Source organism: Periplaneta americana, chromosome 10, assembly GCF_040183065.1.
Source record: "Periplaneta americana isolate PAMFEO1 chromosome 10, P.americana_PAMFEO1_priV1, whole genome shotgun sequence".
In the NCBI taxonomy this organism is placed as follows: domain Eukaryota; kingdom Metazoa; phylum Arthropoda; class Insecta; order Blattodea; family Blattidae; genus Periplaneta; species Periplaneta americana.
In genome coordinates, this window is record NC_091126.1 from 74,069,514 (window position 1) to 74,097,173 (window position 27,660).

Here is a 27,660-nt window from a genome sequence, read left to right on the forward strand (position 1 = left end):
AACTATTATGTACTGACAGACTGAATGACTAGAACAACCGTGGCTCTTGTTACATTAATGCAGGGAAGGTAGCTGTAATGCGAGTCCGCCACTGCGTGAGCGTTCTGCTCTGGCTTGGAATTGAAGTGCCTTGCGGAGCGAGAGCAGCTCTGGCCGACTAGACTGAGCCGCTCTCATGCCCGGCCCTGGTATAGACTGTAGTGATACAATTAGAAAACAAAAATTAAATCGTTTTTGTAAAATATGTCTGTCTGAATTGAATGTTCAAATATTTTAGTAAGTTTATTTCACTAAGCATGGAACGAAACAGTTTTTCTTAGCTTTGTGGCTTGTCAGAAAGTTTACATGTAATTAATAGTTTTGTATTTCAAATCCATGACAAAGGAAAAACATATTTTTTTTTAAGAAAATCATTTCCGCAAACGTCGAGTGATAGAACCTTCTCTAGCTTTGTAAAATTCTGAACTTTAGGAAATGAACCAGCTTAATGCGTCCGGACTGTTAATGTTCGTTCTACAGTAGTTGTTAACAACTTGTGCAACGCGATTCTTTATACATTTTGTATTTAAGCATTGCATTTTATTTTTAAAATACATTAAGATGTTTGCTAAGCAATTTTTCTATAATGATGCCTACCAAGCTAATCTCAAGGGCTTTTAGCCGTCCGCTGATCATTGTTTGACAAATTCTTGTCTAATGGTGTGCGACCTCGAAGATCGAATTTCAGACCGTCATTTAAGAAGTGAATATTCATTCGTGCCTGTGTCTATTTCGTTTCTTTGCAATAGCTCAGAACGTTAGAGACATTCAGATAACTTTAAAGTTTACTATAATGACATTTCAATTCGCCAAAGAAGAAAGCGCATCGTGCCGTCTGAAACCTTGGCCGTTGCAATGCAACAGAAGAGAGGAGGGGCGGACGCAATATAGTCGAATAGTCAGCTAGGTCTCTATTTGGGAACACTTTCCCCACTAAGCATAAATTTGATATTCCGCGCTGATATCCCAACTCGGCATGAAGTCGCAACCAGTGCCGTCATTTACCACACTTTGTGATTTCCTTCACGCTCAGGTGACTGACTGACAACTGACTTCACTCACCCTTTGTCTTGTTATCAGTTTCCGCTGGATGATGGTCCAGTGACGACAGTTCCTCACAATTTTCCACTTTCCTGTACCCCGTAGTTTTAACTTCCTCATAATATGAACCGTCCAAAGTTTCAGTAATACAGCTCATGTCCTTCATACTCGAACAGAAATCTAACTGGTTTCCTTCCAAAACGGCCTTCACTATTTTACAATTTCGTACACGTTTCTAAATTCAGATTAAAACAATATTTATTTGCTAAGAGTTTTCTCGTTGTCAGAAAAGCTTCGGTTGATGTTTTCGCTCATGTACCATTAATTTCGGGGTTTCCCCTCAACCCAATACGAGTAAATGCTGGGTAACTTTCGGTGCTGGACCCGGACTCATTTCACCGGCATTATCACCTTCATCTCATTCAGACGCTAAATAATCTAAGATGTTGATCAAGCGTCGTAAAATAACCTACTTAAGAAAATATTAATTTCGCCAATGGAGTGTAAGAACAAGATTAATTTCAGCCAATCAAAACCATATATCACTGCAATATTGTCGATTACTTTGTCACTATTGTTTTGTCGTTCATGATTCCCAGTTGTTTATTCGAATCGATGAATAACCTAATTACACTGTATTAAAGCGATGTACCGAAGTACATATGATATTTCCATGCAGGAATTCTGCGTTATCATATGATGGATCGGTGGAGATGAGAAAAATTCTCTCCGGCACTGGGATTCATCATATGATAACGCAGAATTCTTGCATGGAAATATAATATGTACTTCGGTAAATCGCTATAATATGATATGCGTATATAATCACTTAGTGATTTAAGATGGCGCTAATTCCGTCGTATCCCGGCCACTTAGTCATTCGTAATGAGTGCACCTCTGCACATTAGTGTGTTGGACATTGTGCCACTGTCACACATCTGTGACACAGTGCATGAGGGTTGGCCACTAAAGGCAAAACTTAGAGGTGGAGCTTAAACTGAGAGGATTCAATCCGGCATCGGGATTGGAATCCGGTGTGACTTAGTGGATAGAGCGTCAGCACGTAGAGCTGAAAACCAGCGTTCGAATCCCGGTGCCGAAGGAGAATTTTTCTCCACTCCACCGATCCTTCATCCTAATATTAATAAAGTAAAATTAACCAATCAACATCAATTTGATCTGTAGGCTATCAAACAACTAATAAATTTACAAGTACGGAATTCACTTACTTACTTACAAGTGGCTTTTAAGGAACCCGAAGGTTCATTGCCGCCCTCACATAAGCCCGCCATCGGTCCCTATCCTGTGCAAGATTAATCCAGTCTCTATCATCATATCCCACCTCCCTCAAATCCATTTTAATATTATCCTCCCATCTACGTCTCGGCCTCCCTAAAGGTCTTTTTCCCTCCGGTCTCCCAACTAACACACTATATGCATTTCTGGATTCGCCCATACCTGCTACATGCCCTGCCCATCTCAAACGTCTGGATTTAATGTTCCTAATTATGTCAGGTGAAGAATACAATGCGTGCAGTTCTGTGTTGTGTAACTTTCTCCATTCTCCTATAACTTCATCCCTCTTAGCCCCAAATATTTTCCGAAGCACCTTATTCTCAAACACCCTTAACCTATGTTCCTCTCTCAGAGTGAGAGTCCAAGTTTCACAACCATACAGAAGAACCGGTAATATAACTGTTTTATAAATTGTAACTTTCAGATTTTTTGACAGCAGACTGGATGATAAAAGCTTCTCAACCGAATAATAACACGCATTTCCCATATTTATTCTGCGTTTAATTTCCTCCCGAGTGTCATTTATATTTGTTACTGTTACTCCAAGATATTTGAATTTTTCCACCCTTCGAAGGATAAATCTCCAAACGGAATTCACTTCCACAATAAATTATGTAATTCAATTCTGTATTTTAAAATTTCATTGTGTGTAAAATGAAAATAATGAATACTTCCGTTATTCTGTTGCATCCCTTTTTCAGCACCTAATACTAGACGGCTCTGGTCGTATTTGTATTAGTATATTACGATACAAGGTTGGGAAGTCCTTTTTACAAAATGGAGGGAAAGTTTGAAAAACGAACAGAGCGAGTTTTTAAATTTCCGAGATTTTGTAATGGACTTTACAAACGTGTATTATACAGCATTTTTTGCACGATAATATTTTTAAAATTACAAATACAATATACTTTGCATTGAAAATTTAGAGCACTATTATTCCAAAGCCTTCGCAAAGCTATACTGTAATGGTAACTAAGTAACAATAAGTAGACTGTAATGGGTCTCTTTCAGTATAGTCTTATGTTACGAAGAATGGTTTCCCTTGCAACAAGTTTCTGTGTGAGAATTCTAACTTTCAAGGCCTATCAACAATAGTTGTAAATACAAAAAAGGAACGATCGTGCAAAAATAAGTACATTATTTCCATTCTTTTCTTACGGATTACGTTACAATGGAAGTAAGTAGTATGTGTTATTATCTTTAATTTAATTGTTTACTTTTCTATTCGCGAAATATGCATATTAAATATCACGCGAAATTTGGATTTCTTTAATTTATAGACAGATTGAAAAATCGTTTGTGATAATTTACGCATTTCATCAAGCGAAGTGAATTGAAGTCTTTCATTGTACGAAGTGTAGTGACAGTGTATTGTGATACTGGAAAAAGTCCGTTTCGAGGTTTTAGCTAAAATATACATTTCAAAGCACTCAAATACAGAAAGAAACTATTTTTAGCATATCTTCCTGTACAAAGCGATTTCTCCATAAATATTAGGTGGATTTCCATATCCAGTATCCGCAAGTAAATTTATCGGAGAATTATACATATTATAATAATGTTTGGTAATTAATTAATAGGGCTTTATCATCATCCTTTATACACTTCGCCTTTCATCCATCCTACAGACAAGAGTCGACAGGAGTAAGAACTGGGAACCTTGGTGGCCAATGCACGTGACACAAGGAACGAATTACGAATAGGGCTTCCCTCATAAAAGAACAAGACGACCTCAGAAGATCAACAGTTACTGTTGTCAGTAAAGCGAATAAGTGTATTGAATCCGGCTTTATATTTAATTGTTCACTAAGTGATATTCTTGGAAACAAGATATGTCCTTCTAAATCCTCTGATGTCAGACTCGTCGATTAATTTCTGTAAAGTTATTTGAAGTCAAAAGTTTATGTCGAGAAACGTCATACAATCATAGTGAAACAACGAATCATACCTTGACAATAGAGTGTTTTCGCACCCTCGCTAAACATTAACGCTATTTTGACGCCATTCATGAAAGAGCCAATCAGAGTCTCACGTTATTTCAATAGAAGAACCCGCTATCTCTAGCCAGGTAACGTGGACGTGAATGAAGTGTACCGTAGGTCTAATTCGGTGATGAAACATGGCATCACGTTTGAGATTTACACTGTGGCTGATATTCGTCTACTTAGAACAGCTCGAGATGTATAAATTATTCAATACGAAGTACAAGAAGATTCAGGAAAGAATTTTTCATTGAGATTCCAACAGATAAAAAGGTTCATTCGTGAGTATTCAGAGTGAAAACACTACTTTAACTCGCCGTAACTCGGAAACCAGTCAAGATATTGAGTAGCAACCACTTCCAAAAGTGATTTCCATTCATTCTGAACATTTCTCTCGCTTTGACCCCTCATCCAATGTGAAAAACAAAAAAATTACCGCATATCAACTTTTGAATTTATAAATGTCTATTCTGAGCAGATCACATCGAAGTTGATATTTTTTTCACACTATAAAAAATTTCCATTTCGAATTTTTCTATGCTTCCCATAGATATTGAGCTATCAATTAAAAAAATACAGCGTCACTGATTGACTATCGTAGGAGCTACGACATAATAAATGTTAACGGAGCGGGAAATATATAATATAAACAACAAACAAGAGCCTCACGTTAAACCCCTGATCACATATATAACAGATTAACAGATAGGCCATCCCCATGTTAAAAACGGTAACATGTGGAAGAGAACAACCACCAGGATCGCCACCGTCGATTGGGGACGACCACTAGATGGAAGTACAGTTGCTCTATTCAATTCAAATGAGAGCTGTAACTAAAGGATGGAAAAATGTGCGTTAAGACTTAAGTTCAGTGTCAACGGACTATACTGTTGTCATTCACTCACGTAAACACCGGCAAGAGAGTACAGTCTGGTAATGAGAACCTTATCACTCTAATCGATCTATAAATATTGGAATGAAGTTTTAATATACTGTAGTTATGATGATTTAAAAACTTACCTCAAATGTTAACTGTCACCGCCTGGATGATTAAAGGATGCATTACTCTGAACCACAATATACTCATACATCGTAGTCTGTAGCGTGTGTTATTTCGTCAATTGAAATCCAAATTTTATTACCATTGACACTTTTCCTAATATTGGTCAGAGTATCATTGTAGCAAATAGATAAATATTTCTTACGACTTTCAGACTCACTTGGAATATGTTGCTTCGTATATTCCTCTAGAAAACCTCTAAAATGTGGATTATTAAGTTTCTTGAACGGGATATTTGCAGAAATCATCATATTACATAAATCCTCATTAAATTCAGATTGTGTATGTGTTTCGTTATTTGATGTCGAAGACCTTTGTACTTTTCCGGTATGTTTCTTTCTATTACAATGCCGCTCTATGTAATATTTCCTACGCACGGTATTTTAATTTCACATTTGCCCAGGATACAAAAAATATTTTCCCCTTGCGGAATCAAAATTTCTCTTCCATATATTTATTTCTTAGACTGTTTAATTCCAAATCCTTAGACTTAGGCATTTTAAATAACTTTTACACAACACTACCACCTGCACAAAGGCAATAAACAATACTGTGAAGACCTGGCTTTCTTTCCCAGAGACTAGAAGTTAACAGTGGACGTCATTTTTTGGTTCCTACTTGCACTGCCCCCCTCTCGTAGTGCATTTATGTTATCGCGCTTGTTCTTGTGACGTCATCCATAATTCAGACCAAACTAACCTGTATCGCGTGGTAACGCACATTTTTCCGCCCTCTAGTTATAACATATAACGTGACTTCTTATGCAGTAGCTTAGATGGCAGCATAGTGAAATTGATTAAAAATGGTTTCCGTCTAAGCCTGTAATGCTGAGCAATCTGTTATATGTATGTGATCTGGGTTTAAACTTAAAGGAAAACGTGCACCGATCCCTTTCGAGTCTTTCCGAAGTTTCTCGAACATGAACATATCTCACCAAATACGTCACTACTGACGTCACTAAAGCGTTAGACGTTTAGCAAGCGTCGAGAATGCGAAAACTCTCTAATATCAGAACTTTGTGGCACGTTACACAAGTTGAAATATAAAAGATTTATCAGTTACGGCCATATAAATGTGTCATTTAGAACATTCGCGCAGATTAATAAATATTGCATTAGGCATAGATTGTTATTCGTTTACCAAATGTTTTCCACTTATTCAACTCCATTTCTCACTCGTAACAATTTAAATCCCGTCGCATTCTCTTGATTCACTCTCTGTTTTATCTGGTCAGAAAAGAAGCCTTTGTCACTCAAAAGGCTAAAATAATTTAGTAGGCCAGTATACATTAAACAGAAATGCAACAAGTAATTATTTCATAGGATTGCAAATGCTCCAGAAAAAAAAAAAAAAAACATTTTGGCTCAGGAAAAACAGTAATATGTTTTACGGAAATAATCCGTGCCCATGTCTCTTAAAATGTGCCTGGAATAAAACGCGTGAGCAAGAGTTTTGTGCCCTCTGTACGTCTTCCATAGAGGTTACACACTGCAACTCTATCCCGTTATACTTGTTTCTTATCCGTCATCTTCACGCTGATAGAAGCGGTGAGAGAAACCGGGGTGTTGACCTTGTGCGGAGCTTTCTGCTGTGACTGTAGAGATGAATGGACGCACCAAATATACCCAGACAATTAGTAGACGATTTAGCCGAGTCGCGTTGTCGCAGAATGTAGCAACCAGTGAAGTGAACGTTTGGCTCATTCCCTGAACTCTTTCCCTTCAATGACAGTCGACAACAGTAACGAGTAATGTGTTCCATTTTTTTAAGTTTTGCTCGACCTACGAATAACATTTGGAAGTCGCAATTGTGATTATGTTTACGTTGCAATAAAGTGACACATTTTTATAGAACTTCACGAATGTATGTCAGGTTGTTCAGTGCTCCGAATATGATCTGTCGGATTTCTAATCTACGAAATGTATTTACCGTAATTTAGGTTCCAACTGATTAATGAGCCTTTCTAGTAAAGAAATGATATATTGTTCTGATACCATTTATCACTCAATTAAGAAATGTAATGTGCAAGTTGTCATTGTTTTGTGATTTTTTAAAAATATAATAGCGTCCACACCTGTGGAGTAACGGTTAGCTAGTCTGGCCGCGAAACCAGGTGGCCCGGGTTCGATTCCCGGTCGGGGCAAGTTACCTGGTTGAGGTTATTTCCGGGGTTTTCCCTCAAACAATATGAGCAAATGCTGGGTAACTTTCGGTGCTGGACCCCGGACTCATTTCACCGGCATTATCACCATCTCATTCAGACGCTAAATAACCTAAGCTGTTGATAAATCGTCGTAAAATAACCTACTAAAATAAAAAATGAAATAAAATATAATAGCTCTTACCTCAGAACCCAGAAGGAAGTATCTCCAAAATCTCCATTTTGTGGTATGCTGAGATTCTCACTGTGAGATGAATGTTATGACATACGTACTTTATTTGAATATCGAAATATATTTGCACCTATCCATCTATGCAATTCGGGATTATCAGTATCAAAACGAGATTAAAACAATGTGTATGAACCAACCATAACCTGAAAATACATATTTTGGCTCTTACTTCCTTTTGCCTTTTGACGCAAGAGCGTGAGATATCCTTTAAAAATGTTGCATTTTGCAATCCAGTACTTCAAGAAAAAAGACTGCGCGCACACACAGAAAAGGGACAGTCCGATTGTATGTCGTAACTAGGGAATGGATTTCTAGGTGCTAAAACGAGAGATTTATGACTTTATAAAATCCAATTTAGGACTTTTTATGAGTTTGTATAATGTAAGCTCTCGCCTAACCTGAACAACCTACCACCCATTTTATGCTAGGATAGACTTTTCCAAACGAACTTCGGTTCCAGAAAATTAGGTAAAATCTTCTTTCTTCCCCTTATAAGACCAATATGAAACGAACTTGCTAGACCAGTGTCTGTAAGATATATACAGGGTGAACCGTAAGTAATGTCATTAATTTCAGGAGGTTATTCTTTGAGATATTTCGAACAAAAAAGTTTAATGTAATATTGGTCGTTTTTGCTTCCTTTTTGTGATAAAAATTGTTTTATATGAAACAATTTGTAGCGTGTTTTGGAAAAGCCATTGATTTAATTCCCAATATGCTCAGTCAGTTTAAGATAGCAATGTATTATGATAATAAATTATTGAAATAAGTTTAGTTTTGTCCTTTAAATGTGCAGAAATTTAGCCCGAACAAATATGACATTTCGTTTTGGAAAGGAATTTTAAAATTTTACATTTGTTCGGATCAAATTTCTGTGTATTTAAAGGACAAAGCTAAAATTCTTTGCCATAATAAACTGCTCTCTTACATTGACTGAACATATTGGGAATTAAATCAATGGCTTTCCCAAAACACGCTATGAAATGTTTCATATAAAATAATTTTTATCTCGGAAAGAAAGCAAAAGCGAAAAAAATTATATTAAACTTTTTTGTTTGAAATATGTAGAGGAGTAACGCCTGAAATTAATGGCATAACTTACTGTTCATTCTGTATATATTGTATATATTTTTTTTTACATTTTAAATAGCAATTTTGTATTTTTTTGGCATCTTTGCAATTTTAGTACGGATATTTTTATTTTAAATATACACAACATAATAAAAAAGCGCTTTTCAGGCACAAGCATAGTTTTTAGGCATTTATAGGAGTTTATGATTAACTTAAGGCATTTTAGGGCCTATAGAATTTTAATAGGGGAATTCTGTGTACATGAAACTTAGAGATATCTGAATAACATTCTAGGCCTACGTCTAGGACGTAGCATGCAAAATAGGTACGGAACTAGAAATTCGTTCCCTAGTCATAACTTCCCCTTCGTGTCGAAGATGCCCAAACTTAATTCTTCATGAAAATATCGAATTGTGTTTTGTCCCATTTTAATCATTTAACTTTACAGTGTACAGCAGAGGTCTGCATCGGACGTTTTCGCTCGAGCACCAAGTAGTTCATAGCATAATCCGATAGGTAGCGCACATGCATGATGGGTAAAATTGTCACGAGCGATAAATCCTCGAACGGTATAAGCCGAGCGTTAGACATTCGTTCTTGTTACAGTGATGAACTGTGTAGTAACATCATAGATGTTTATAATTTCAAAACTTTGCATTGTTTAACTAACCTCTCCATAGTGCAACTACAAAACTTGCTTTAAAATGTAATATAAATGTTGTAGGTAAATGTTTTTTTTGCCACATCTGATAGATGTTATTGGATGTAAATGTAATTATTATAAACGGAGAACACAATCACGATAATGCAAGAACTGTATCAAGTTTTCTAGTAATAATAATAATAATAATAATAATAATAATAATAATAATAATAATAATAATAATAATAATGTCTAATAATTAGTGTATCAATCTTTGCGTCTGTAACAGTTGTGCAGCATGATTATTCGTTTTATTATATTTTCTGTGACGTTATCTCTGTACTAATATTGTTATTAATCTACTGCTACCCTGGGGGTTCCAATCCAAAGCCATTCTTTCTACTGCTCCAACTTCTTTCCTGATTGTGTGCCCTATCCAATTCCACTTTCGTCTTTTGATTTTTATTGTGATTTCTTTCTGATTTGTTATCTTCCATAGTTCTGAGTTTGTGATTATATCTGGCCATCTAATTTTTTAAATTCTTCATAAACATCTATTAACAAATGTTTGCAGTTTATTTTGTATAAGAGAAGCTGATGAATGGCTCTGATATTTCTAGGGCAGATAAAGTCCTCTTTTTTGCCAAAACATCGACCGCTTAATTATCTGTTACTCCACTATATGCAGCAATCTACTTGAAATGGATCCTGTGTATGTTCACAGGTAATATTGCCTGTAATTTTATCTTACATGTCTTCTTACTTACCATTCAGAGCCAGCAGAATGTGCTGTAAACGAGAGGCAGCGATTTTCAGGTGTATCGTCATTCACGAACTATTTTTGTGATGCGTCTATTACCGGTAACCCAGTTATACAAGTCTGATGTTTCCTCGTTAGAGAATAATTCGTAACATGACTACACACTTTTATTTTAATTTTGTTTGGAGATTTGAAGATGTTTTCGCTCCGGCTCGCACGAGATAACAGGACTTGGTTCTAGTACAATTAACTACACTCGGAATTTAATCTACTTTGAGTAGTAAGTTATTTTACGACGCTTATCAACATCTGAAGCCTTGGTTTTTCTGAACTGACGCATGCGATGTGTGGGGTGCAAGGCCCGCCTCGCACAAATTCGGACTACGCGAGCGATATTGAGTGGTTTCTATGGCTGCGAGGTGCACAGACCTCTCATCTCACAGTTATAGAAACCACTCACTATCTCTGGTGTAGTCCAGATTTGTGCGAGGCGGGCTTCGCACCTCACACTTCGCATGCGTCGGTTCAGAAAGACCAAGGCTTTAGGTTATTTAGCGTCTGAATGAGGTGAAGATGTAAATGCCCGTGAAATGAGTCCGAGGTCCAGCATTGAAAATTACCCAGCATTTGCTCATATTGGGTTAAGGGGAAACCCCGGAAAAACCTCAACCAGGTAATTTGCCCCGACCGGGAATCAAACCCGGGCCACCCGGTTTCGCGGGCAGACGCGCTAACTGTTACTCCACAGGTGTGGACGAATCTATTTTGACATGGCTAGTTACGCGGAGACCCAGTGTCGTGCTGACCCTATAGTTTGTCTGTCAGGTGTCTCCTAAAGAAAACATAAACAGAAAAGGGAGGTCAATGCTCTTCATGGTCCGTAGCGTCATGAAGTTAGTTGACTAGAGCGTCTACTTTACTCGTCAGAAATCTCGCTCCAGATTCTGCGAATGGAAGAGAAATTTATGGAAGATAAATAGTGTTGAGGTAGGTCTTCGTTCGTTTCTTATGCTGCCATTCAGTTAATGTTCTGCGAAAACTTGACAATTTCCCAAGCCAACGACGTAGTTCAATTGGTAGACTGCTAATCTGGAGATGCATTTGGCTGTGAATTCCTTTCCTTCTTGGTGTGATACCTGGGTGAGTTTTTCCAAGGTTTTTCCCAACTGTAAGGCGAATGTCAGATAATCATAACTATAACCTTTTATACACTAAATCCGAACGGCAAAGTGTTTTGTAATCCAGCTCTCAGCTATCGTGTTAAGACGGCAAAAATAATCGAAGTATTTTAGACAGTCTGAAGAAAACACATTTTCATTGTCTCAGTTTAGAGCAGGCTTCTTTCACAAAACAAAAACAAATTAATTGCTCTCTTTCAAAATAATTATAAGTTTCGTCCCCTAGCTGAAGCAGACCACATTGGAAAGTACTGTTACAATTTTGTGCTCGGAGAAATAGTGTTATTGTTTTTTTTTTCGCGACGAAAACATTAGTTATATTCATGTGAAGTAACTAAAGCCAGTAAATGTATGAAATTTCATATTCTAAACCAGTGGTTCCCAACCTCTGTGTCGCGACACACTGGTGTGTTGCGCAGCCCCATGGAGTGTGTCGCGAACTTTTGGAATTGAAAAATAAATGTTATGCCATCCAGAAAGTCTCTTTACAACGCATTTTTTTATTTACAACGAGGTCTTTGATATAGTATATTTTATTTTGAGACAGACTTTACTAATGAAACGTGGACATCTGCAACAATGCTCAGTTTAATTTTTCTGCCTGGCGACATTTCGAATGAAAGTGAACACCTGCAACAACGCTTAGTAATTCGTTTACTCTTCCCACTTAGTAATAAACAGTTTCAGTATATACAGTATGCACGTGTGAGGTGGTGATAGTGCGACTATTTTATCACAAGTACTTTATTTAGATTCTGACATGGCCAAATTTTTTATTCGAAAAAGACAATCTGAATCAAGTTCTGGGTTCACAAAAACGCACCTCGTTTCGTAAATATAGTGATGGATACTTGCTATGTGGTTTTACATGGCGTGAAGATGAATATAAACAAAATTCCGAGTTTCTTATATGCGGAAATGTTTTGTCAATTCAGTCGATGGTGCCGAATAAACTAAAAATACATTGAGAACAACCTAGGAAAATACGTCACAAATTACCACTCTTAATACAACTCGTAAATTTTCGTCTGCTAGTCACCATCTTTGTTTACATTTTACAAGTTTTCGTTCAGAAACAAATGGTTCGGAAATATACTGAATGTAGAGCCAAAAATAGCAGCTATGTAGCGACAGGCGACCTATGATAGGACTACACGTATTTTTCTATGGAGAGCATTTTAAATAAATCTAAGCTAGTTTGGTGTGTTATACAATGGCAACGTTTTATGTCCTCACTTCCAGCTCTCTTAATAACACGTTAATCTACATAATGGATTTTTAAAAGTATTTCGACTTCCATATGTTACTACAGATAGGCCTATAAGTTGCTTTATGTTCAGATTAATTTCTTATATATATTTTCTTCTTGCTTGGAATAACTCCTCTCCTGTGTATTCCCTTCGAGTGCAATGATATCGAGTAAATATTCTTATACAGAGAGATCCTTCGTAACTCCGCGGATCAACATTACAAATTCTACTCTATCAATATCTGTGTATCCACCTAAAGCGAGAGATTAGACCACTCTTCATGCATCTTTAATTTTATTTCTCGTTAAGCTAGTGTTTCAATATGCTTTATCCTCCTTTGTATTGTCCGTGTGGATAATTTAATACTGTTAAAATCATCAGATTATTCGGGACAAATGATGTTAGCAATTTTATTCAGACATGTTTTAATGAACTGTCCTTCATTATAGCACTTAAATGATTTTATGTTTTCCAAAGCAATAACATAACTCTTTGACTCATAGCTTATTTCATCATGTTTTAGTACCGGAACTTTTATTTGAATTTCGTTTTTTTTTATGTTTTAATTGTTTCGCTCCACCCAGTCCAACGAAAAGAAAATTACTTTTATATTTATTTTCTCCTGTATACATTTCTGTTTACATTTTTATTACATTGGATATGTTCTTGCTTACCTATGATTTCGTGATAATCTTATGACTGTCGTAATGTCGGTACATGTTTGATTTATAAGTGCGTATTATTATTTTAGAACACAAGAGGCGTCTACATTGTCACCATATGCACAACAAATACTGATACTCCCATTCTTCCTTAAAGACACGTTTCCGAACAGACGTTGAAGGTTTTGAGGAAGAAGCAATCTAAATGTAATTCAGGTAACCCGCCACTGATAGATGCCTGTGAACTGGAGTTGTAGGGGAGTTGGATGGAAGGGTGGGGGTGAAGCAAAGACAGTTTACTGCGCTGCCCATGCGACGTCACTATTGCTTGTGATCACGATGACATTTTTGCCGATTTCTGACGTATGGTTTCATCTCAAAGGCAAATGCAGTGTTAACGGAAACAACAGTTCGCCATTCCTGTTATGCGATCTGAGATACAATTCAGGATATTGTTCATGTTTATTTCATAGTTCGTTTCCGAAAAAAAAAATTGAATAAAATACATTGTCATGTTACACGAAGCGTCAGTTTCGAAATTAACATAACGGAAATAAGCGAAAGTCCACACTGGACAACCGGGTTCAATCCCGATGAGACAATGGAATTTAAAGTTGAAGTAAGTACGTTCAAAGCCTCTGGTGTGGTCTATGGATAATGAGCGGAACTTACACTTTAAGGATGCCCTCGAGCGTGGATTCAAATTCCACTTGGACCGATTATCAGATTCGGCTTCTTTCGAGGTTTCCTAACTGTAAGGCGAATCTCCAGTAAGCCCAGTACAATTCGTCAGAATCGCCTCTCAAAAATAACCCGTTACCAATTCCGTCTTCGCTAGGTAGTCACATAGTTTTACAGTGTCGTTAGGTATAATTAAAAAAATGAATGTGTAAGAAAAACACATTGTCTGTAATCAATTTCGCCCATCTCATTGCGAATGATATTGTTTTCTTGAACTGTTACGAAAAGTCATACAAAAATGTAACCATTTAATATGGACCCAGCTATGGACCTAACTCAGGCGGTAGACGAGTTTACTTAGTGATCGGCGTGAGTTCGATTGTCGCGTGGACTGATTACATGGTTGGGTTCCTTCCGAGGTTTTTACCCTATTGTATGGCAAATTTCGGGTAATCTATGACGAATCATCGGCCTCTTCACGCCAAATGACATCTCGGGCTCATCAATTTTATCGACACTAAATAACCTAATAGTTTATACAGCATCGTTATGTAACCAATTAAAAATAATATGTACCCAAATGAAACGATGAAATTTTCTGAATCGAATACAAAAGGCTTTACTCACACTCAGAACTGATTTCAATTAATTTATAAATTTGCTGTTTAGTTTAAGAAAGAGGTACCGTCTTGAAACGTCATGAAGGAGCAAATGGAGCATGGAATAAGTACTTTATGCTTTCCTATCTTCGGCACTAGAATGAGGTGTGTTCGGGACTAGCATCGTGCAATGTTCGATTATGAGACAGGATATCGAGATACTACAAACTTCGCCCTACTCCATAGGCATCCCAACAGTACGTGGAAGCGAAGCATGTAAACTAAAATAATCGAGTCCATTGAAAACCGGTAAGAGTCATGTTTTCGACTCTCTGTAGAATCGAAGCTCCCTTTTCTTTTGTTCAATCTTTCCCTTTTCTTACATAAAGATATACAACGAAACAAAACTAATTTTATTACCTCAACTAGTTCTTCTCTTCTGAACTAGGTCACACGTCCTCTGATCATGAGCACTGCCTCCTTTCTGGGACAAAACTTATTTCTAAGACTGTACAATACCTTTTTTAATAAGTTCAACACTATTCAAGTTGATTAAGATTGTATAAAATTTTAAATTTTCAGTTTAACACAGGGGTGCTCAACCTTATGAAAACTCCGGGCCAATATTTAAAAAAATATTCCTTTGGAGGGCCGCAGACGTCGTCCAATAATAAATAATTTACATAAATGTCTTACGAATTAGTGATTACTTTAATTTATAGTAATTAATAATACAAGTCTTTTCAAATATTTTAGTAATTAATTTTAAGTTTGAAACTTTACTATCGGCCCGCAGCAAACAGTGGCGGGTCGCATGAGGCCCACGGGCCGCGGGTTGTACACCGCTGGTTTAACACTTTTAAAGTTTGAAGATTTTATGAAGTTTTGCATTTTAACAAGTGTTAAAGTGAACCTCAAGAAAAATGTAAATTCTGTATATAATAAATGTATGTCTCTTAATAAAACGTTTCCCTGTAGATACTAACATAACCGTTTTATCGGTAAGATCATTCTATATAGTAAAATCGAGAAAAAAATCGTTCCATGATTCTTTAAGTAGTGTCTTTCACTTCAAAAAATGCATTGATGTTTTTATTAAAATTGTTACATTCTATGTGCATATTTCCAAGATAAATTGCCTCGTACTTACCGAACGTGGACAAAATCCGTCAATATAATTGTTCAGGAAAAATCAATGTAAGTTCGCAGACAGACGATAATGCCCAATAGGCCTACTACTTATTCACTATCAGTTTGCAGAAAACGTGTATTTCCGCTAAAGCTTCTGAAGTTTTTCACCATTACAATGCTTGGGCTTCATATAAGTAAAAAGGTACGTTCAGGATGATAGCGTACCTTCTACCATCACAATATCTCCGTACATCATTATCTTTCTTATCCATATCGTTATTGCAAATGGTAGTGAAAAATTGGACCATATCATCGTGGGCAGACACACCTGTGTGAAATCGGAGTCAGAAACAATTTTTGGCTCAATTGGTGTCAATACAAATTCAGAAAGATACACAGGCTTCTATTTCTGCTGCTTAAAAAAATATTGTACTTCAGTATTTTCGCTACCGTTATGCCCCCATCCATTTCATCATTAGATAGATTCATTGGCGCATCGAGCGACATGTTGTAGAATTACTGCATTGCAACTTTCCGATGCTTCAAGAAGGTATTTCTTCTGTAGTCTACTATAATAGTTGAATTTATACTTAATTATAACGGACAGTATTACCCCCTCACGTAACACGTTAATACAGTACCAGTAGGCCTATGTACTTAATTATTTAGAAAAAAATTTATAGCCGTTTGCCTGATGTGAACTCTTATAATAAATGCTCACACTTCCAAAACGATTGAAATATGAATTTACAATGAATGACTTGTAACACTGAACAACAAATGTTTACTTTTTGTCTTGTTCCGAAATAAAAATAGGCGAATATTACTAATATAATATATTAGTAATATTCGCCTATTTTTATTATGTATTATGTGCCCTAAATCTGAATTTAAAATCCAAATTGCCTCATCACGTACCATTTTCCGGGGAAAATGAATTGAAATTTTATGAAAAAAACTTGTTTTGTTTTAATTTTTCACTGCTACTGGTATAATTATAACACACTATGGATACAAAATGCTTCATAATACTTGAAAAATGTGTACTGGATACAAAAATGATGTTACATAGTTTGAAACACAACAATATTAAAAATATTTCATGCGTATAATGAGAAAAATCTCGGAATTTGAACTTAACATTTAAAAGAATTTTCTGGATGACTTCTGTTTACAACTAGACCCGGGACTGCCTTTAACAAGGAAGCAACAATAGCCTATGCTGAATGATGATCTTCATATCGCCTTTCCATTTCAGATATTTGTTGATGAAATCTTTCCCCATGCTCGTCGCTTACCGCTCCAAGGTTAGGAGGTAAGAAATCCAAATGAGAATGTAAAAAGTGTATTTTGAGAGACATATTACACCCCATTTTTTCATATGCACTTGACATGGTTTTCACAGCAAGTTCTATGTAGTTGTCTACCCTAGAATTTCCAAGGAAATTTGAGCAAACATCTTTGAAAGCGCGCCATACCATTTTGTTCTGTAACGGAAAGTTTTTCCTCAAACAAAGAGTCAGCCATAATTTTGTGAATTTGTGGACCGATGAAAATGCCCTCTTTTAATTTTCATTCACTCAAAATGGTAAACTTTTCTTTTAAATACTGAAAACCACACCCCTGTTTGTTCATTGCGTATACCTCACTTTGAACTATTGTGAAATTTACTGAATAAAAGGGACCAATATCTGTTTATTTATTAGAAGTATAAAAGAACATGCCAACAACAATAAGAAACCGGAAATAAGTCATAAACCCATAAAATGCACTAACTTTTGTTTTGGTTTACAACCCCCAACCCCCGCCAGATGTTTCTTGGTGGAGCGCTTATCGAAAAGTGTATATCTTAAAACCCTTACGTGATACAAAGAAAAAAAATGCATTTTCGGATTCAGCGCACATCAAACTATAAGGACACGTTGTTTTAAATCGGAACAAAATTCTTGTTGTTCAGTGTAATCAAAACAAGAGCTTTTCCTTTAACACTTACTGTAAACAGAATCACACTCACAGAAACTTCAATACACTAGCCTACTTAATAGTAATGTCGTTACTATTATGTACATACAGTACCTCAAATCCATACTTATAAAATACGAAGTTGAGTAAGATGCTAGTAAAACAGTTATTATTTAAATATACAAATAAAGAAGCTCCCAGGTTTACAAAAAAAAGTACCGGGGCGGGGCCCTGGCGCTACCACATCCCTGTATGGAACATGTACGTCTGTCTATTCGTCTGACCATTTGTTTTCTCTTTTTTAAACAACTTCTGGTATACGTGTACCGTACTTAGAAACTGAAACAACACAAATTATGTCCTTTTCTTTGCAAAAACTTTCGGCATTCAGCATTTTTTGTGTATCTTATAATCCATTGTGTATCTTTATCTTCCTTTACATTCTTATCTAAAGTGACGTACAAGAACTCAGAAAGAACTGTGTACAGTGTACGATAAAAAGACATTAATTCACACGGGGACAATACTGGGATTGAATTACTGTAATAAAAGTTATATTATATGAAATATAGCCTACGTGTACTCGGAAATGAATGCAGAGCAATGTCAGTATTGTGCCATAAATGAAATAGGATTACAAGAAGAGACTGTAATACTATGTGCGTGTTTTAGGCTACATATTAGTTTATACATATTTCTAAGAAAGAAACCTTGATCATAAATTAAGATGGGTACAAGATTTTTAAAATGGCTTTGATCTGGGGGGGGGGAAATATGCAGGCATGTTAATAGCATATTGTGAATTATTACTTTTTTGTAAGTTATTTAACTACGCTTTATCAACATTTTAGGTTATTTAGCTTCTGAAGTCGGTCTCGGTAGCGTAGTTGGTATAGCGCTGGCCTTCTATGCTCGAGGTTGCGGGTTCTATCCCGACCTAGGTCGATGACATTCAAGTCTGCTTATATGCGACAGGCTTATGTCATTAGATTTACTGGCATGTAAAACAACTCTTGCGGGACAAAATTCCGGCGACGCTGATATAACCTCTGCAGTTGCGAGCGTCGTTAAATAAACCATAATTTAATTTTTAAAATTTAGCGTCTGAATTAGATGGTGATAATGTCGATGAAATGAGTCCGGGGTCCAGCACCGATAGTTACCAGTATTTGCTCATATTGAGTTGAGGGAAACCCCCGGAAAGAACCTCAACCAGCTAACTTACCCCGACCGGGAATCGAACCTGGGCCACCTGATTTCGCGGCCAGACGCACTACCTGTTATTCCACAGGTGTGGACTTTGTGAATTAGGTTTTATTTGAAAATAGTATGTGTGTATGCGCGCGTGCACAAAAATTATTCCGTATCTACATATGTTTCTCTTTTTCATTGTGTAGATTTTGTTAATGACGGCTGAGATAAGTACTATCACTTTAATAAAATTTTGTCTTACAAAGTGACTGGGATTCAGAGGATCACTTCAATTGCGTGAAGAGTTCACTGTAGGCCTATGTTCTCGGTTAGATATTGTTTTGATGTTTCGATTTCTAAGGAATTGGATGTTATAAAATGATTCTGAATATGATAGAGAGTGAAATAAATTAATGAGATTTGTGTGTTATATTATTAATGACTACTTTTCCTTCATTTATTTATTGAATATTAAGCCTGTAACATATACTTACTTAGAAATGGCTTTTAAAGAACTCGAAGTTTCATTGTCCCCAGCAAGGCAGGTAATACGTTAATAAGAAAGTCCTGAAAGTCTTTGTGGTAGCACGTATGACTCTATTAATTTATCACCAAGAACGCCTGCCCATACGTTGATTGAGAATCGGTGCTGATGCCTTGTTTCTTCAAGTGCATGGGAATTTTCATCAGCCTACACATGCTGATTACGAAAATTCACAACACCATCTCTGCCTATTCCGCCCATATTCGCAATCACACTTTTGTTTTCAGAATTCCTTGCGACGTATCATTATTCCATGCAAATGGTGTCAACTACGGTATGATTTTCTGATAGTCTGCTGTATTGTAGGACAGAGAAATGCATTGCCTTGAATGGACGTCAGATTGAGCACCTCCTATGAAGAAATGTTCAGATCTCAGAAAGTGTGTGTTGTAGGACCCATGTTTATTAGGTATTATTTTCTTGTTTTGATGCATACTAGAACCTCATAAAGTATTGGATACTTTTCAACACCCTGTATAACCGTACAAATACAGTATTTATAATGGAATAAAATTACTGTCTTTAATCTGAATTGGCTTTTTGGAGAGCCGTTAGTAGATCTATAGGTCTGTGATAAGATAAATAAAAAATATAATTCATACAATAAATTAGGCCGAAGTCTACCCTTCTGTGAAACACCATATCAATGTGAGAATCTGATCCGTTGCTAAACAAGTTACGTCAGAATATTGTGACGTAACTGATTGTCGTTGCTATGTAGGTAACTGATGTCAAATGAAATTTTCGTAACATTTTATTAATTTGACATTCGAGCATAAATGTTTCACGTTAAAATATAAACCAATTTACGCCAGTAAACCCGATTCTCTGTGAATAAGGTGTTTTATAATTAGGTCTATATGTATTTTCTTGAGTAATGATTTCTCGTATAATGAATGTTTGTTATTAAGTCATCAATAGAATTATATGTGACGCAAAGCAAGAGATCAATGGTGATTGTTTTATGGATGTGTGGTTCCAGTGCCGAGCAAACCCCTGAATGTCACAGTCCTGCATGTAACGCATTCTTCCATCGAGCTGTCTTGGAATAAGCCAGAGCGACCCAACGGCCAGATCACCGGTTACCGCCTGTATTACATGCACGCCAACTACACCGATGTGAAAACCGTCCGCAAGACAGATCCTCAAATCGAATTTGTCCTCAAAGATCTGAGTAAGTTAAAGATATGATTAATTTATACAAGTTGGAGTTCGAATGACACGTTTGTTACAGGGTTTTTTTAGGAGTACAACTGTGTGCCCAGGATTGCTTTCCCTCAGTGGGTGGGAAATATATCGAAATTCCTCATCAATTTGAAACCTAAGAGAGAAACGTATACAGAGTGTCTAAATTAGACCGACAGACTTTGGGATGGAGAAAATAACTTGCTTTAAATTACTTCTTGTTAAGGAACAAACAGGTTGCGGCGTTTCGTTTGAATACAAGTGAAGAGTCCACTGCAAGAATGATGGATGTCACTTTCTTGTCGAAAATGAACCAAGACTGTCAATGCATAGCTTAAGACATATAGAATGTACATACAGAGTTATATGGCATTAACACTGATAGTCATTGTCCAGTAATGATCGGAAAATCACAGTTAAGCTTTGAGCGCGAAGCATTTCAAACTTTCAATTCCCTCTCCTGCAAAATGTATTCCAAATGACATCCATCATTCTTGCAGTGGACTCTTCAAGTACTTACATGTCATTATGACAAGACTGAGGTAATCAGTTATTGTAAATTAATGAATTTAATAAAGAAATCATTAATGTTACAAGTATTCCTTTGACCCAAAAATACAGAAAAGCATAAAGGAAACAAACAAAAAGAAAAGAAAGAACGCTTGCTGCAGTGTTAAATTAGCAGTCTGAACCCAATGTACTGCAACCCATTGTTCTTTAAGAAAAAATGTTTTTTGGAAAATATTCTCTAACCGGTCCGAAAGCTTGTCGGTCTAATTTAGTTAGAGACACTGTGTGTGCATACTGTATTGGATATTTTCCGCCACACTTGTAAATACTTACAGGCCTGTTTTCTGTTCAAATCTTGAATGTTATATTTGGGACTCACAAAAGGGAAGGAACTCAATGAATTCGTATACTGAATGATTCTCTAACAAATTTATTGATGACTGAGTTAGAGTATAATAAAATTGAATAGGTAAATTATTTCGAAAATTGCAACTTTCGTATTGCATGTGCTTAAAATGTAGTCGTCCTCAGTGTTTTAGCACTTACCATGCATGGCATTCGATCAGAATTTCCCTGGTCGAAAGCATATTTTTAAAAAGCGATAAATACTTATTATGGCCCTTGTCGTAGATTTACGGCAAATATAACACCCCTACTCCGGGCAAAATTACCAGCCAACTGTTTCTCGCCCTATAAATTTTCCATATCTACAGACAGATGCCTTTGCTAGACATCTTTTGATCCCACGCAGGTTGATGACGGACAAAACCGAAAACGAAGTGAGAGAGCTGGGACGTAATATGCCTTCAAAAGTCATACCATTTAAGGTATTTAGAAAGAAGACATTCGCTAAAAGTTATTTCGATTTAGAGTGCAATGCGAATTATTTAATATTAAATTATGAAAAAGAGAGAGCGACAAGAATAAAATTTGTATTAGGAAAACTGTATAGAGAGTGAACCGTAAGTAATGTCATTAGTTCTGGTGGGTAAAGAGCAACAAAAAAAAAGTCAAATACCATTTTACGTATTTCGATTAGTTTTCCAGAAAAATATGCATTTTTATATACATGAATTACGAGATCGCTCAACGCTGTGTAATCAGCAGGGAATGCACATTAAGCTCTGTTGCTCTGAACAGCCCCTTCACCTGGCTTGTTATGAGCAGGAAGTTGAAGGTCATTGCCACGTAAATTGTTTTTAAACTCAAATTCGTAAAAAAATGGAGATGATATACTGTTTAAATTGTATGTTTAATCTGTGTTAAAGAGCGAAGAATGAACACTGCTCATTTCACGTCAAATAAAATTTTGGAAAATTTAAAATAAACTCTACAACCTAATTTTAATTAAATGTTCAGAAAAAATACGATATTTTACGGTAAACGAACTAAATTAAAAATATTATTTTTCAACTCTTCGATTTAATTTTAATTAAATATTCGATGAACACAGACAACAAGAAAAGCTTATTTTACGTTACACAGTCTAATAATTAGTGATTTAAAAAATCTCCGTTTGTCATAGGCCTACTACAAGCATTATTTTTTCAGCCAATTAGAAATAGTTCCCTCCCACTTTAATTTTTAAAGTAGTAACCGGTAAACTTACATACAAGAAATCAAATTTCCCGTAAAAGCGATTGTGTGTGTTATGTTTACATTTCTCGTTGTCTCATCCATACTTATCTCGCATTACGCGAACTGCATCTCTCCATCAGGCAATAACCTTTACAGGGTTGTCAGAGTGCATCCAGTTTTAAAATCTCTTTACAGAACGAAATGTTACATTTGTTAGGATCAAATTTCTGCACATTTAAAAGACAAAACTAAATTTATTTCAATCATTTATCATCATCTCTTAAATTGACTGAGTATATCGGGAATTAATTCAATAGTTTTCCCAAAATACGCTATGAAATGGCTCATATATTTTTTTTTATCGGAAAGAAAGTAAAACGAGCAAAATTGTATTAAACGTTTTTGCTTGAAATATCTCAAAGAATATCTCTTTAAAATTAATGACTTTACTTACGATTCACTCTGTATACTCAGTGTCAGTAATATCAGCAATGTACAAAGTGTTCGCCAGGAAACAGGTTTCACTCAAGTAGATGCCTTCGGCATTTTACTGTTATACATACTGTAGATCGAAAGCAAGTGCCGAGGAAATAGTGTGCATGCATGCGTATGTGTGCATTTCTCGTGGATCAAGCATGGAAAGATTTTGTGTTTCGTAATGTATACAGATAGCACAGACTTGAAAGAACGTTACGGTTATAGCATTAGCATACAGCTGACTTCCATTCAATACAGGTTAGTTTAGTTCGTGGCAATACAGTACACATTAAAGAGTAAAACGATGAATCTTCATGTATATAACTTATATTACAAAGAAATCGTACAAAAAGTGGTGAAAAATATTTTCAGTAGTTGACAGTTCCAGCGCTTATTATAATGTAAGCTAATAAACTGCATCTCTAATGTAATGTATAAGTTCGGAGATTTTATTGCCGAAAGCTGACGTGCTGAATAACCCTAAGCAGGCTAATATTTGCCCACGCCATTGCTCGAACGGCGCTGTACTAAGTGAAACCCGTTTCCAAACGTAGGCCTACATCCATTACAATGTCATTTGAGTTATTAATATTGTTCAGAATTACTTTCAATTTGTTAGAATTTAAATGTCCCTCTACAATTTAAGGCTCTTGTAAGCGTGATTAAATAAATTAATATGTACAAAGTTATAATACACAAACCTCACTACGATAAATGTGCTTGTAACTGAGCCGCTAGTGAATTGATTTTCTGTATTTTAGGTCCATGCTCAGATCTCAAGTTACAAGTTCGTTATGATTCACCGTTTTTTCAAATCCGCAATGGCTAGAACAATTGGGAATTATCTATTGCATAAATTATATTCTGGCACATCATTATTGTCAGTGAAATGCGTCGGCCTGGTTGGCGGAGTTGGTATAGCGCTGCCCTACTATGCCAGAGGTTGCGGGTTCGATCCCGGGCCAATTCGATGGCATTTAAGTGTGCTTAAATGCGATAGGCTCATGTCAGTAGATTTACTGGCATGTAAAAGAACTCCTGCGGGACAAAATTCCGGCACACCGGCAGTTGATATAACCTCGGCAGTTGCGAGCGTCATTAAATAAAACATAACGTAACATCAGTGAAATGCTTCCATAAAACTAACCTGTGAAAACCCCTGAAATCTGGGAGATAAAAAAGAAAGCAATATTTTTATTTCTGTCTTATTAATACATATGGAATTCTGAATTTTTACGAACAAACATTGAGTATTTATCATTTATTCCTTTACAGAGCCATATACCGAATACAAGATATGGTTGAAGGCTTTCACATGGAAGAATGAAGGTGAACCTTCTGAAGCCATTCGCCACAGAACAGATATAAGTGGTCCCACTGCTCCTCGCATCGTCAACTTGACATGTCAGTCCCACGATACCCTGTTTCTCCAATGGCAACGTCCACAGGAGTATTATCATCCCATTGATCGCTACATCATTTCATACCGTGATGAGAGATCGACAGAGTTTGAAGAGATGGTTATTACAGCAATGGCAGACAATCCAGAACCTTCGGTATGTAGATTTCCAAGTGACTTTTTTTTGTATATCCGTATTTATTATTATTATTATTATTATTATTATTATTATTATTATTATTATTATTGCTGATTGTCAAATTCTTCAAAATTATATTAATTTTATTGCACTATATTCTGATGAAAATGGAATGAAAATTAATTAATCCAAAACTTCTATAATTTCCTTCACACGTAAAACTACTTCATTAAAATTTAACTATTCTCTTAATGATGTCATAATTATTAGGAAAGATTTATTAGAGATCTTGGTGTTCTACCTGATTCTAAATTGTATTTTCATGATCGTGTTCAATATATTTATAACCATTCAATAAGAATGCTTGGTCTAATTAGGTCTATAACTTATTCTATACTATACATTGGTTATATCTAAACCTGAATATGCAGCTGTTGTCTGGAATTCCGTAACTTCTACCGACTCTGTAAAATTGGAAAATATTCAAAGAAAATTTATTTCCTTATGTATTTTTCGATTTTTACCCAGTTCCTGTGTTTATAATTATGAGAGTAACTGCAAATATTTTAATTGTTGTAGTCTATATGCCAGACGTCAAGATCTTGAATATTAATTTTTTTGTAAGGTCATTAAGGGTGAAAGTGATTGTGAATTTTTCTTAAATAATATCAGTATTCGTATTTCTACAAATGGATTAAGATTTCAAAAAAAAAAAACACTAGAAATTCAAAATCTCTTTCTCCAGTCTGCAGATGCATAAAGATTGCCAATTTGTTGGAATTAATTTAGATAGATTTAATGTATAGTATTTACTTTATTGGTATTGTATGTCACTTTGTTCTCATCAATTAATTGATGTCTTTTGTTAGTATTGTATCTATTTAATTACTCTCGCTATCATTTATATCCATTGTGTTTTTATATTCATTAATAAATCGTCTTTTTTGTATTCTTGTCTTTTGTATTGTCTTGTATTGTGCTGAACTTTAATTGGCCTCTGACTGTTGTACAGCACATAAATATTAATAAATAAAAAAATATTATTATTATTATTATTATTATTATTATTATTATTATGTACTGATTTGAAGGTGAAAATGGTGGTAATTAAAGCATGAAATGAAGTGTTACTAAACGCTGTAAAAATGAAGGTTATATATTGTGATGTCTTCAAATGAGATGAGACGTATATTCCTGTTTTATATTGCAATTATTCCTAGTATAAATTTAATATAGCAGTTAAAATAACCGTGTATCTGAAGTGGATATAGATTGTAAGTTTGAGGTGCAATCCCATATATACAAATTCAACCTTTCACTCTATTAACTATTATTCCAGAACAGAGTTGTACATATTTGAAGTCAGAATTATGTCAGTTTTTGGCGATTTCACCATTTGTAACTTGTATCTGTTCGAAATGGGAAGTGGTACAGCGAAACTGACGTTACAATCGAAGAACTTTTATCAATTATACCCATACCATCAGTTTGAAAATTATAGAATCGTGGCTCAGGCGGTAGACACTTTTGTCAGCTGATTTGAAGCTGTGCTCTGGCGTGGATTCGATTCCCGCTTGAGCTGATTACCTGATAAGGTTTTTCCGAGGTTTTCTCCAACTCCAAGGTGAATGTCAGGTAATCACATAGCGGATTCTCGGTCTCATCTCGCCAAATACCTCTCGTTATCACCAATCCCATCGATGCTAAATAACATAATATTTGATACAGCGTCTTTAAATAACGGACTAAAAGCGTCCCGAACTTCATTACAATGTGATGAACTGCAAGTGTACGGCAATAACACGTGCGCTTTCGAGCGCAGTCAATGGACGAAAAAACTGCGCCACTGATGAGATTTTAAGAAACTTTGAATCATAAAAATGTTTTTATTTTATTTTATGTGCTTTTATCATCATAATGCAATTTTATAAGCCTCGAGACCTGACTCCGGGACATTTAGGTTCTATTTAGATACCAATATTTTCAGCGCGTGTTGAAAGTAACAATTGGAACAAATGTAACTATGGATCGTTATAAATTCCATTGTTCTCTTTCGATTCTCAAATTATGAGGCAAGGTACTGATTCTTATGTCGATAGTTAATGATAGTATTTTGCGGTAAGTTACAGATTATACGTGTTAAATAAATTATACAGCAGAGAATTCTGTTTTATAATTTATTTTCGAAATTAATTTTGCATTGTACGTGTAATAGGCTATCAGCGTATAATTTTCTAATCACTAAAGTAAATACATTTTGAGATATTAGTTTCATTGTTTATGCTTCTATTTCCTGTTAATATTGTAATACGTTTTACATTGCCATTTAAGCCGTACCCATATCTGAAAGATAACAGAAGGAATTTCACTTCATTAGGACAAACGGAAAATAAAACGGTGCTTCTTTATGATGTTTCAGATGGTAATTCCGAATCTTACTGTGGATACTATGTATGAAATAAAAGTTCGAGGAGTCTCGCACAGCATTTTCAACCGAGAGGACGTGCACGGACAGACATCAGAGCCACGCAAAGTGCAAGTTCGGCCCAACTGTGACAAGATCCAGAACTTCAAGCAGAGTAGTACAAAAGAACTGAGTGCAGGCATGATAGCAGGGGTCGTCTGTGCTTCCTTTGCCCTGTTACTGGCAGTCATCGCTTTCATACTGTGGAGGTATGTACGGCCATATTTGTGGAGCAGAAAGCAAGTGTGACTTCATGGTCTATGTTTTTCTTGTGTTTAAAGAAAGAAGGTTTAGGTACATACCACAATCTAGTATATACAGTCACGAAGCTCAATACGTAATAAATATGCATCCATAGATAGTTGCTAACCATTAGGATCGCTAATATCGCCTCATTACAGACAATGCGAAATAGTACCGGCACA

The 27,660-nt window shown here is 35.8% G+C and overlaps 1 protein-coding gene across 7 annotated transcripts in view; it reads left to right on the plus strand.

Annotated features, from left to right (window-relative positions):
• Window positions 1-27,660, plus strand: part of Ptp99A (Protein tyrosine phosphatase 99A) — a 1,121,389-nt gene that overhangs the window by 1,023,459 nt on the left and 70,270 nt on the right. For all 7 annotated transcript variants that reach the window (XM_069837673.1, XM_069837670.1, XM_069837672.1 and 4 more), the window contains 3 exons: window positions 20,466-20,657; window positions 24,509-24,789; window positions 27,191-27,444. In XM_069837673.1, the coding sequence (XP_069693774.1) occupies window positions 20,466-20,657; window positions 24,509-24,789; window positions 27,191-27,444 (727 nt within the window). The remainder of the gene's footprint in view (window positions 1-20,465; window positions 20,658-24,508; window positions 24,790-27,190; window positions 27,445-27,660) is intronic.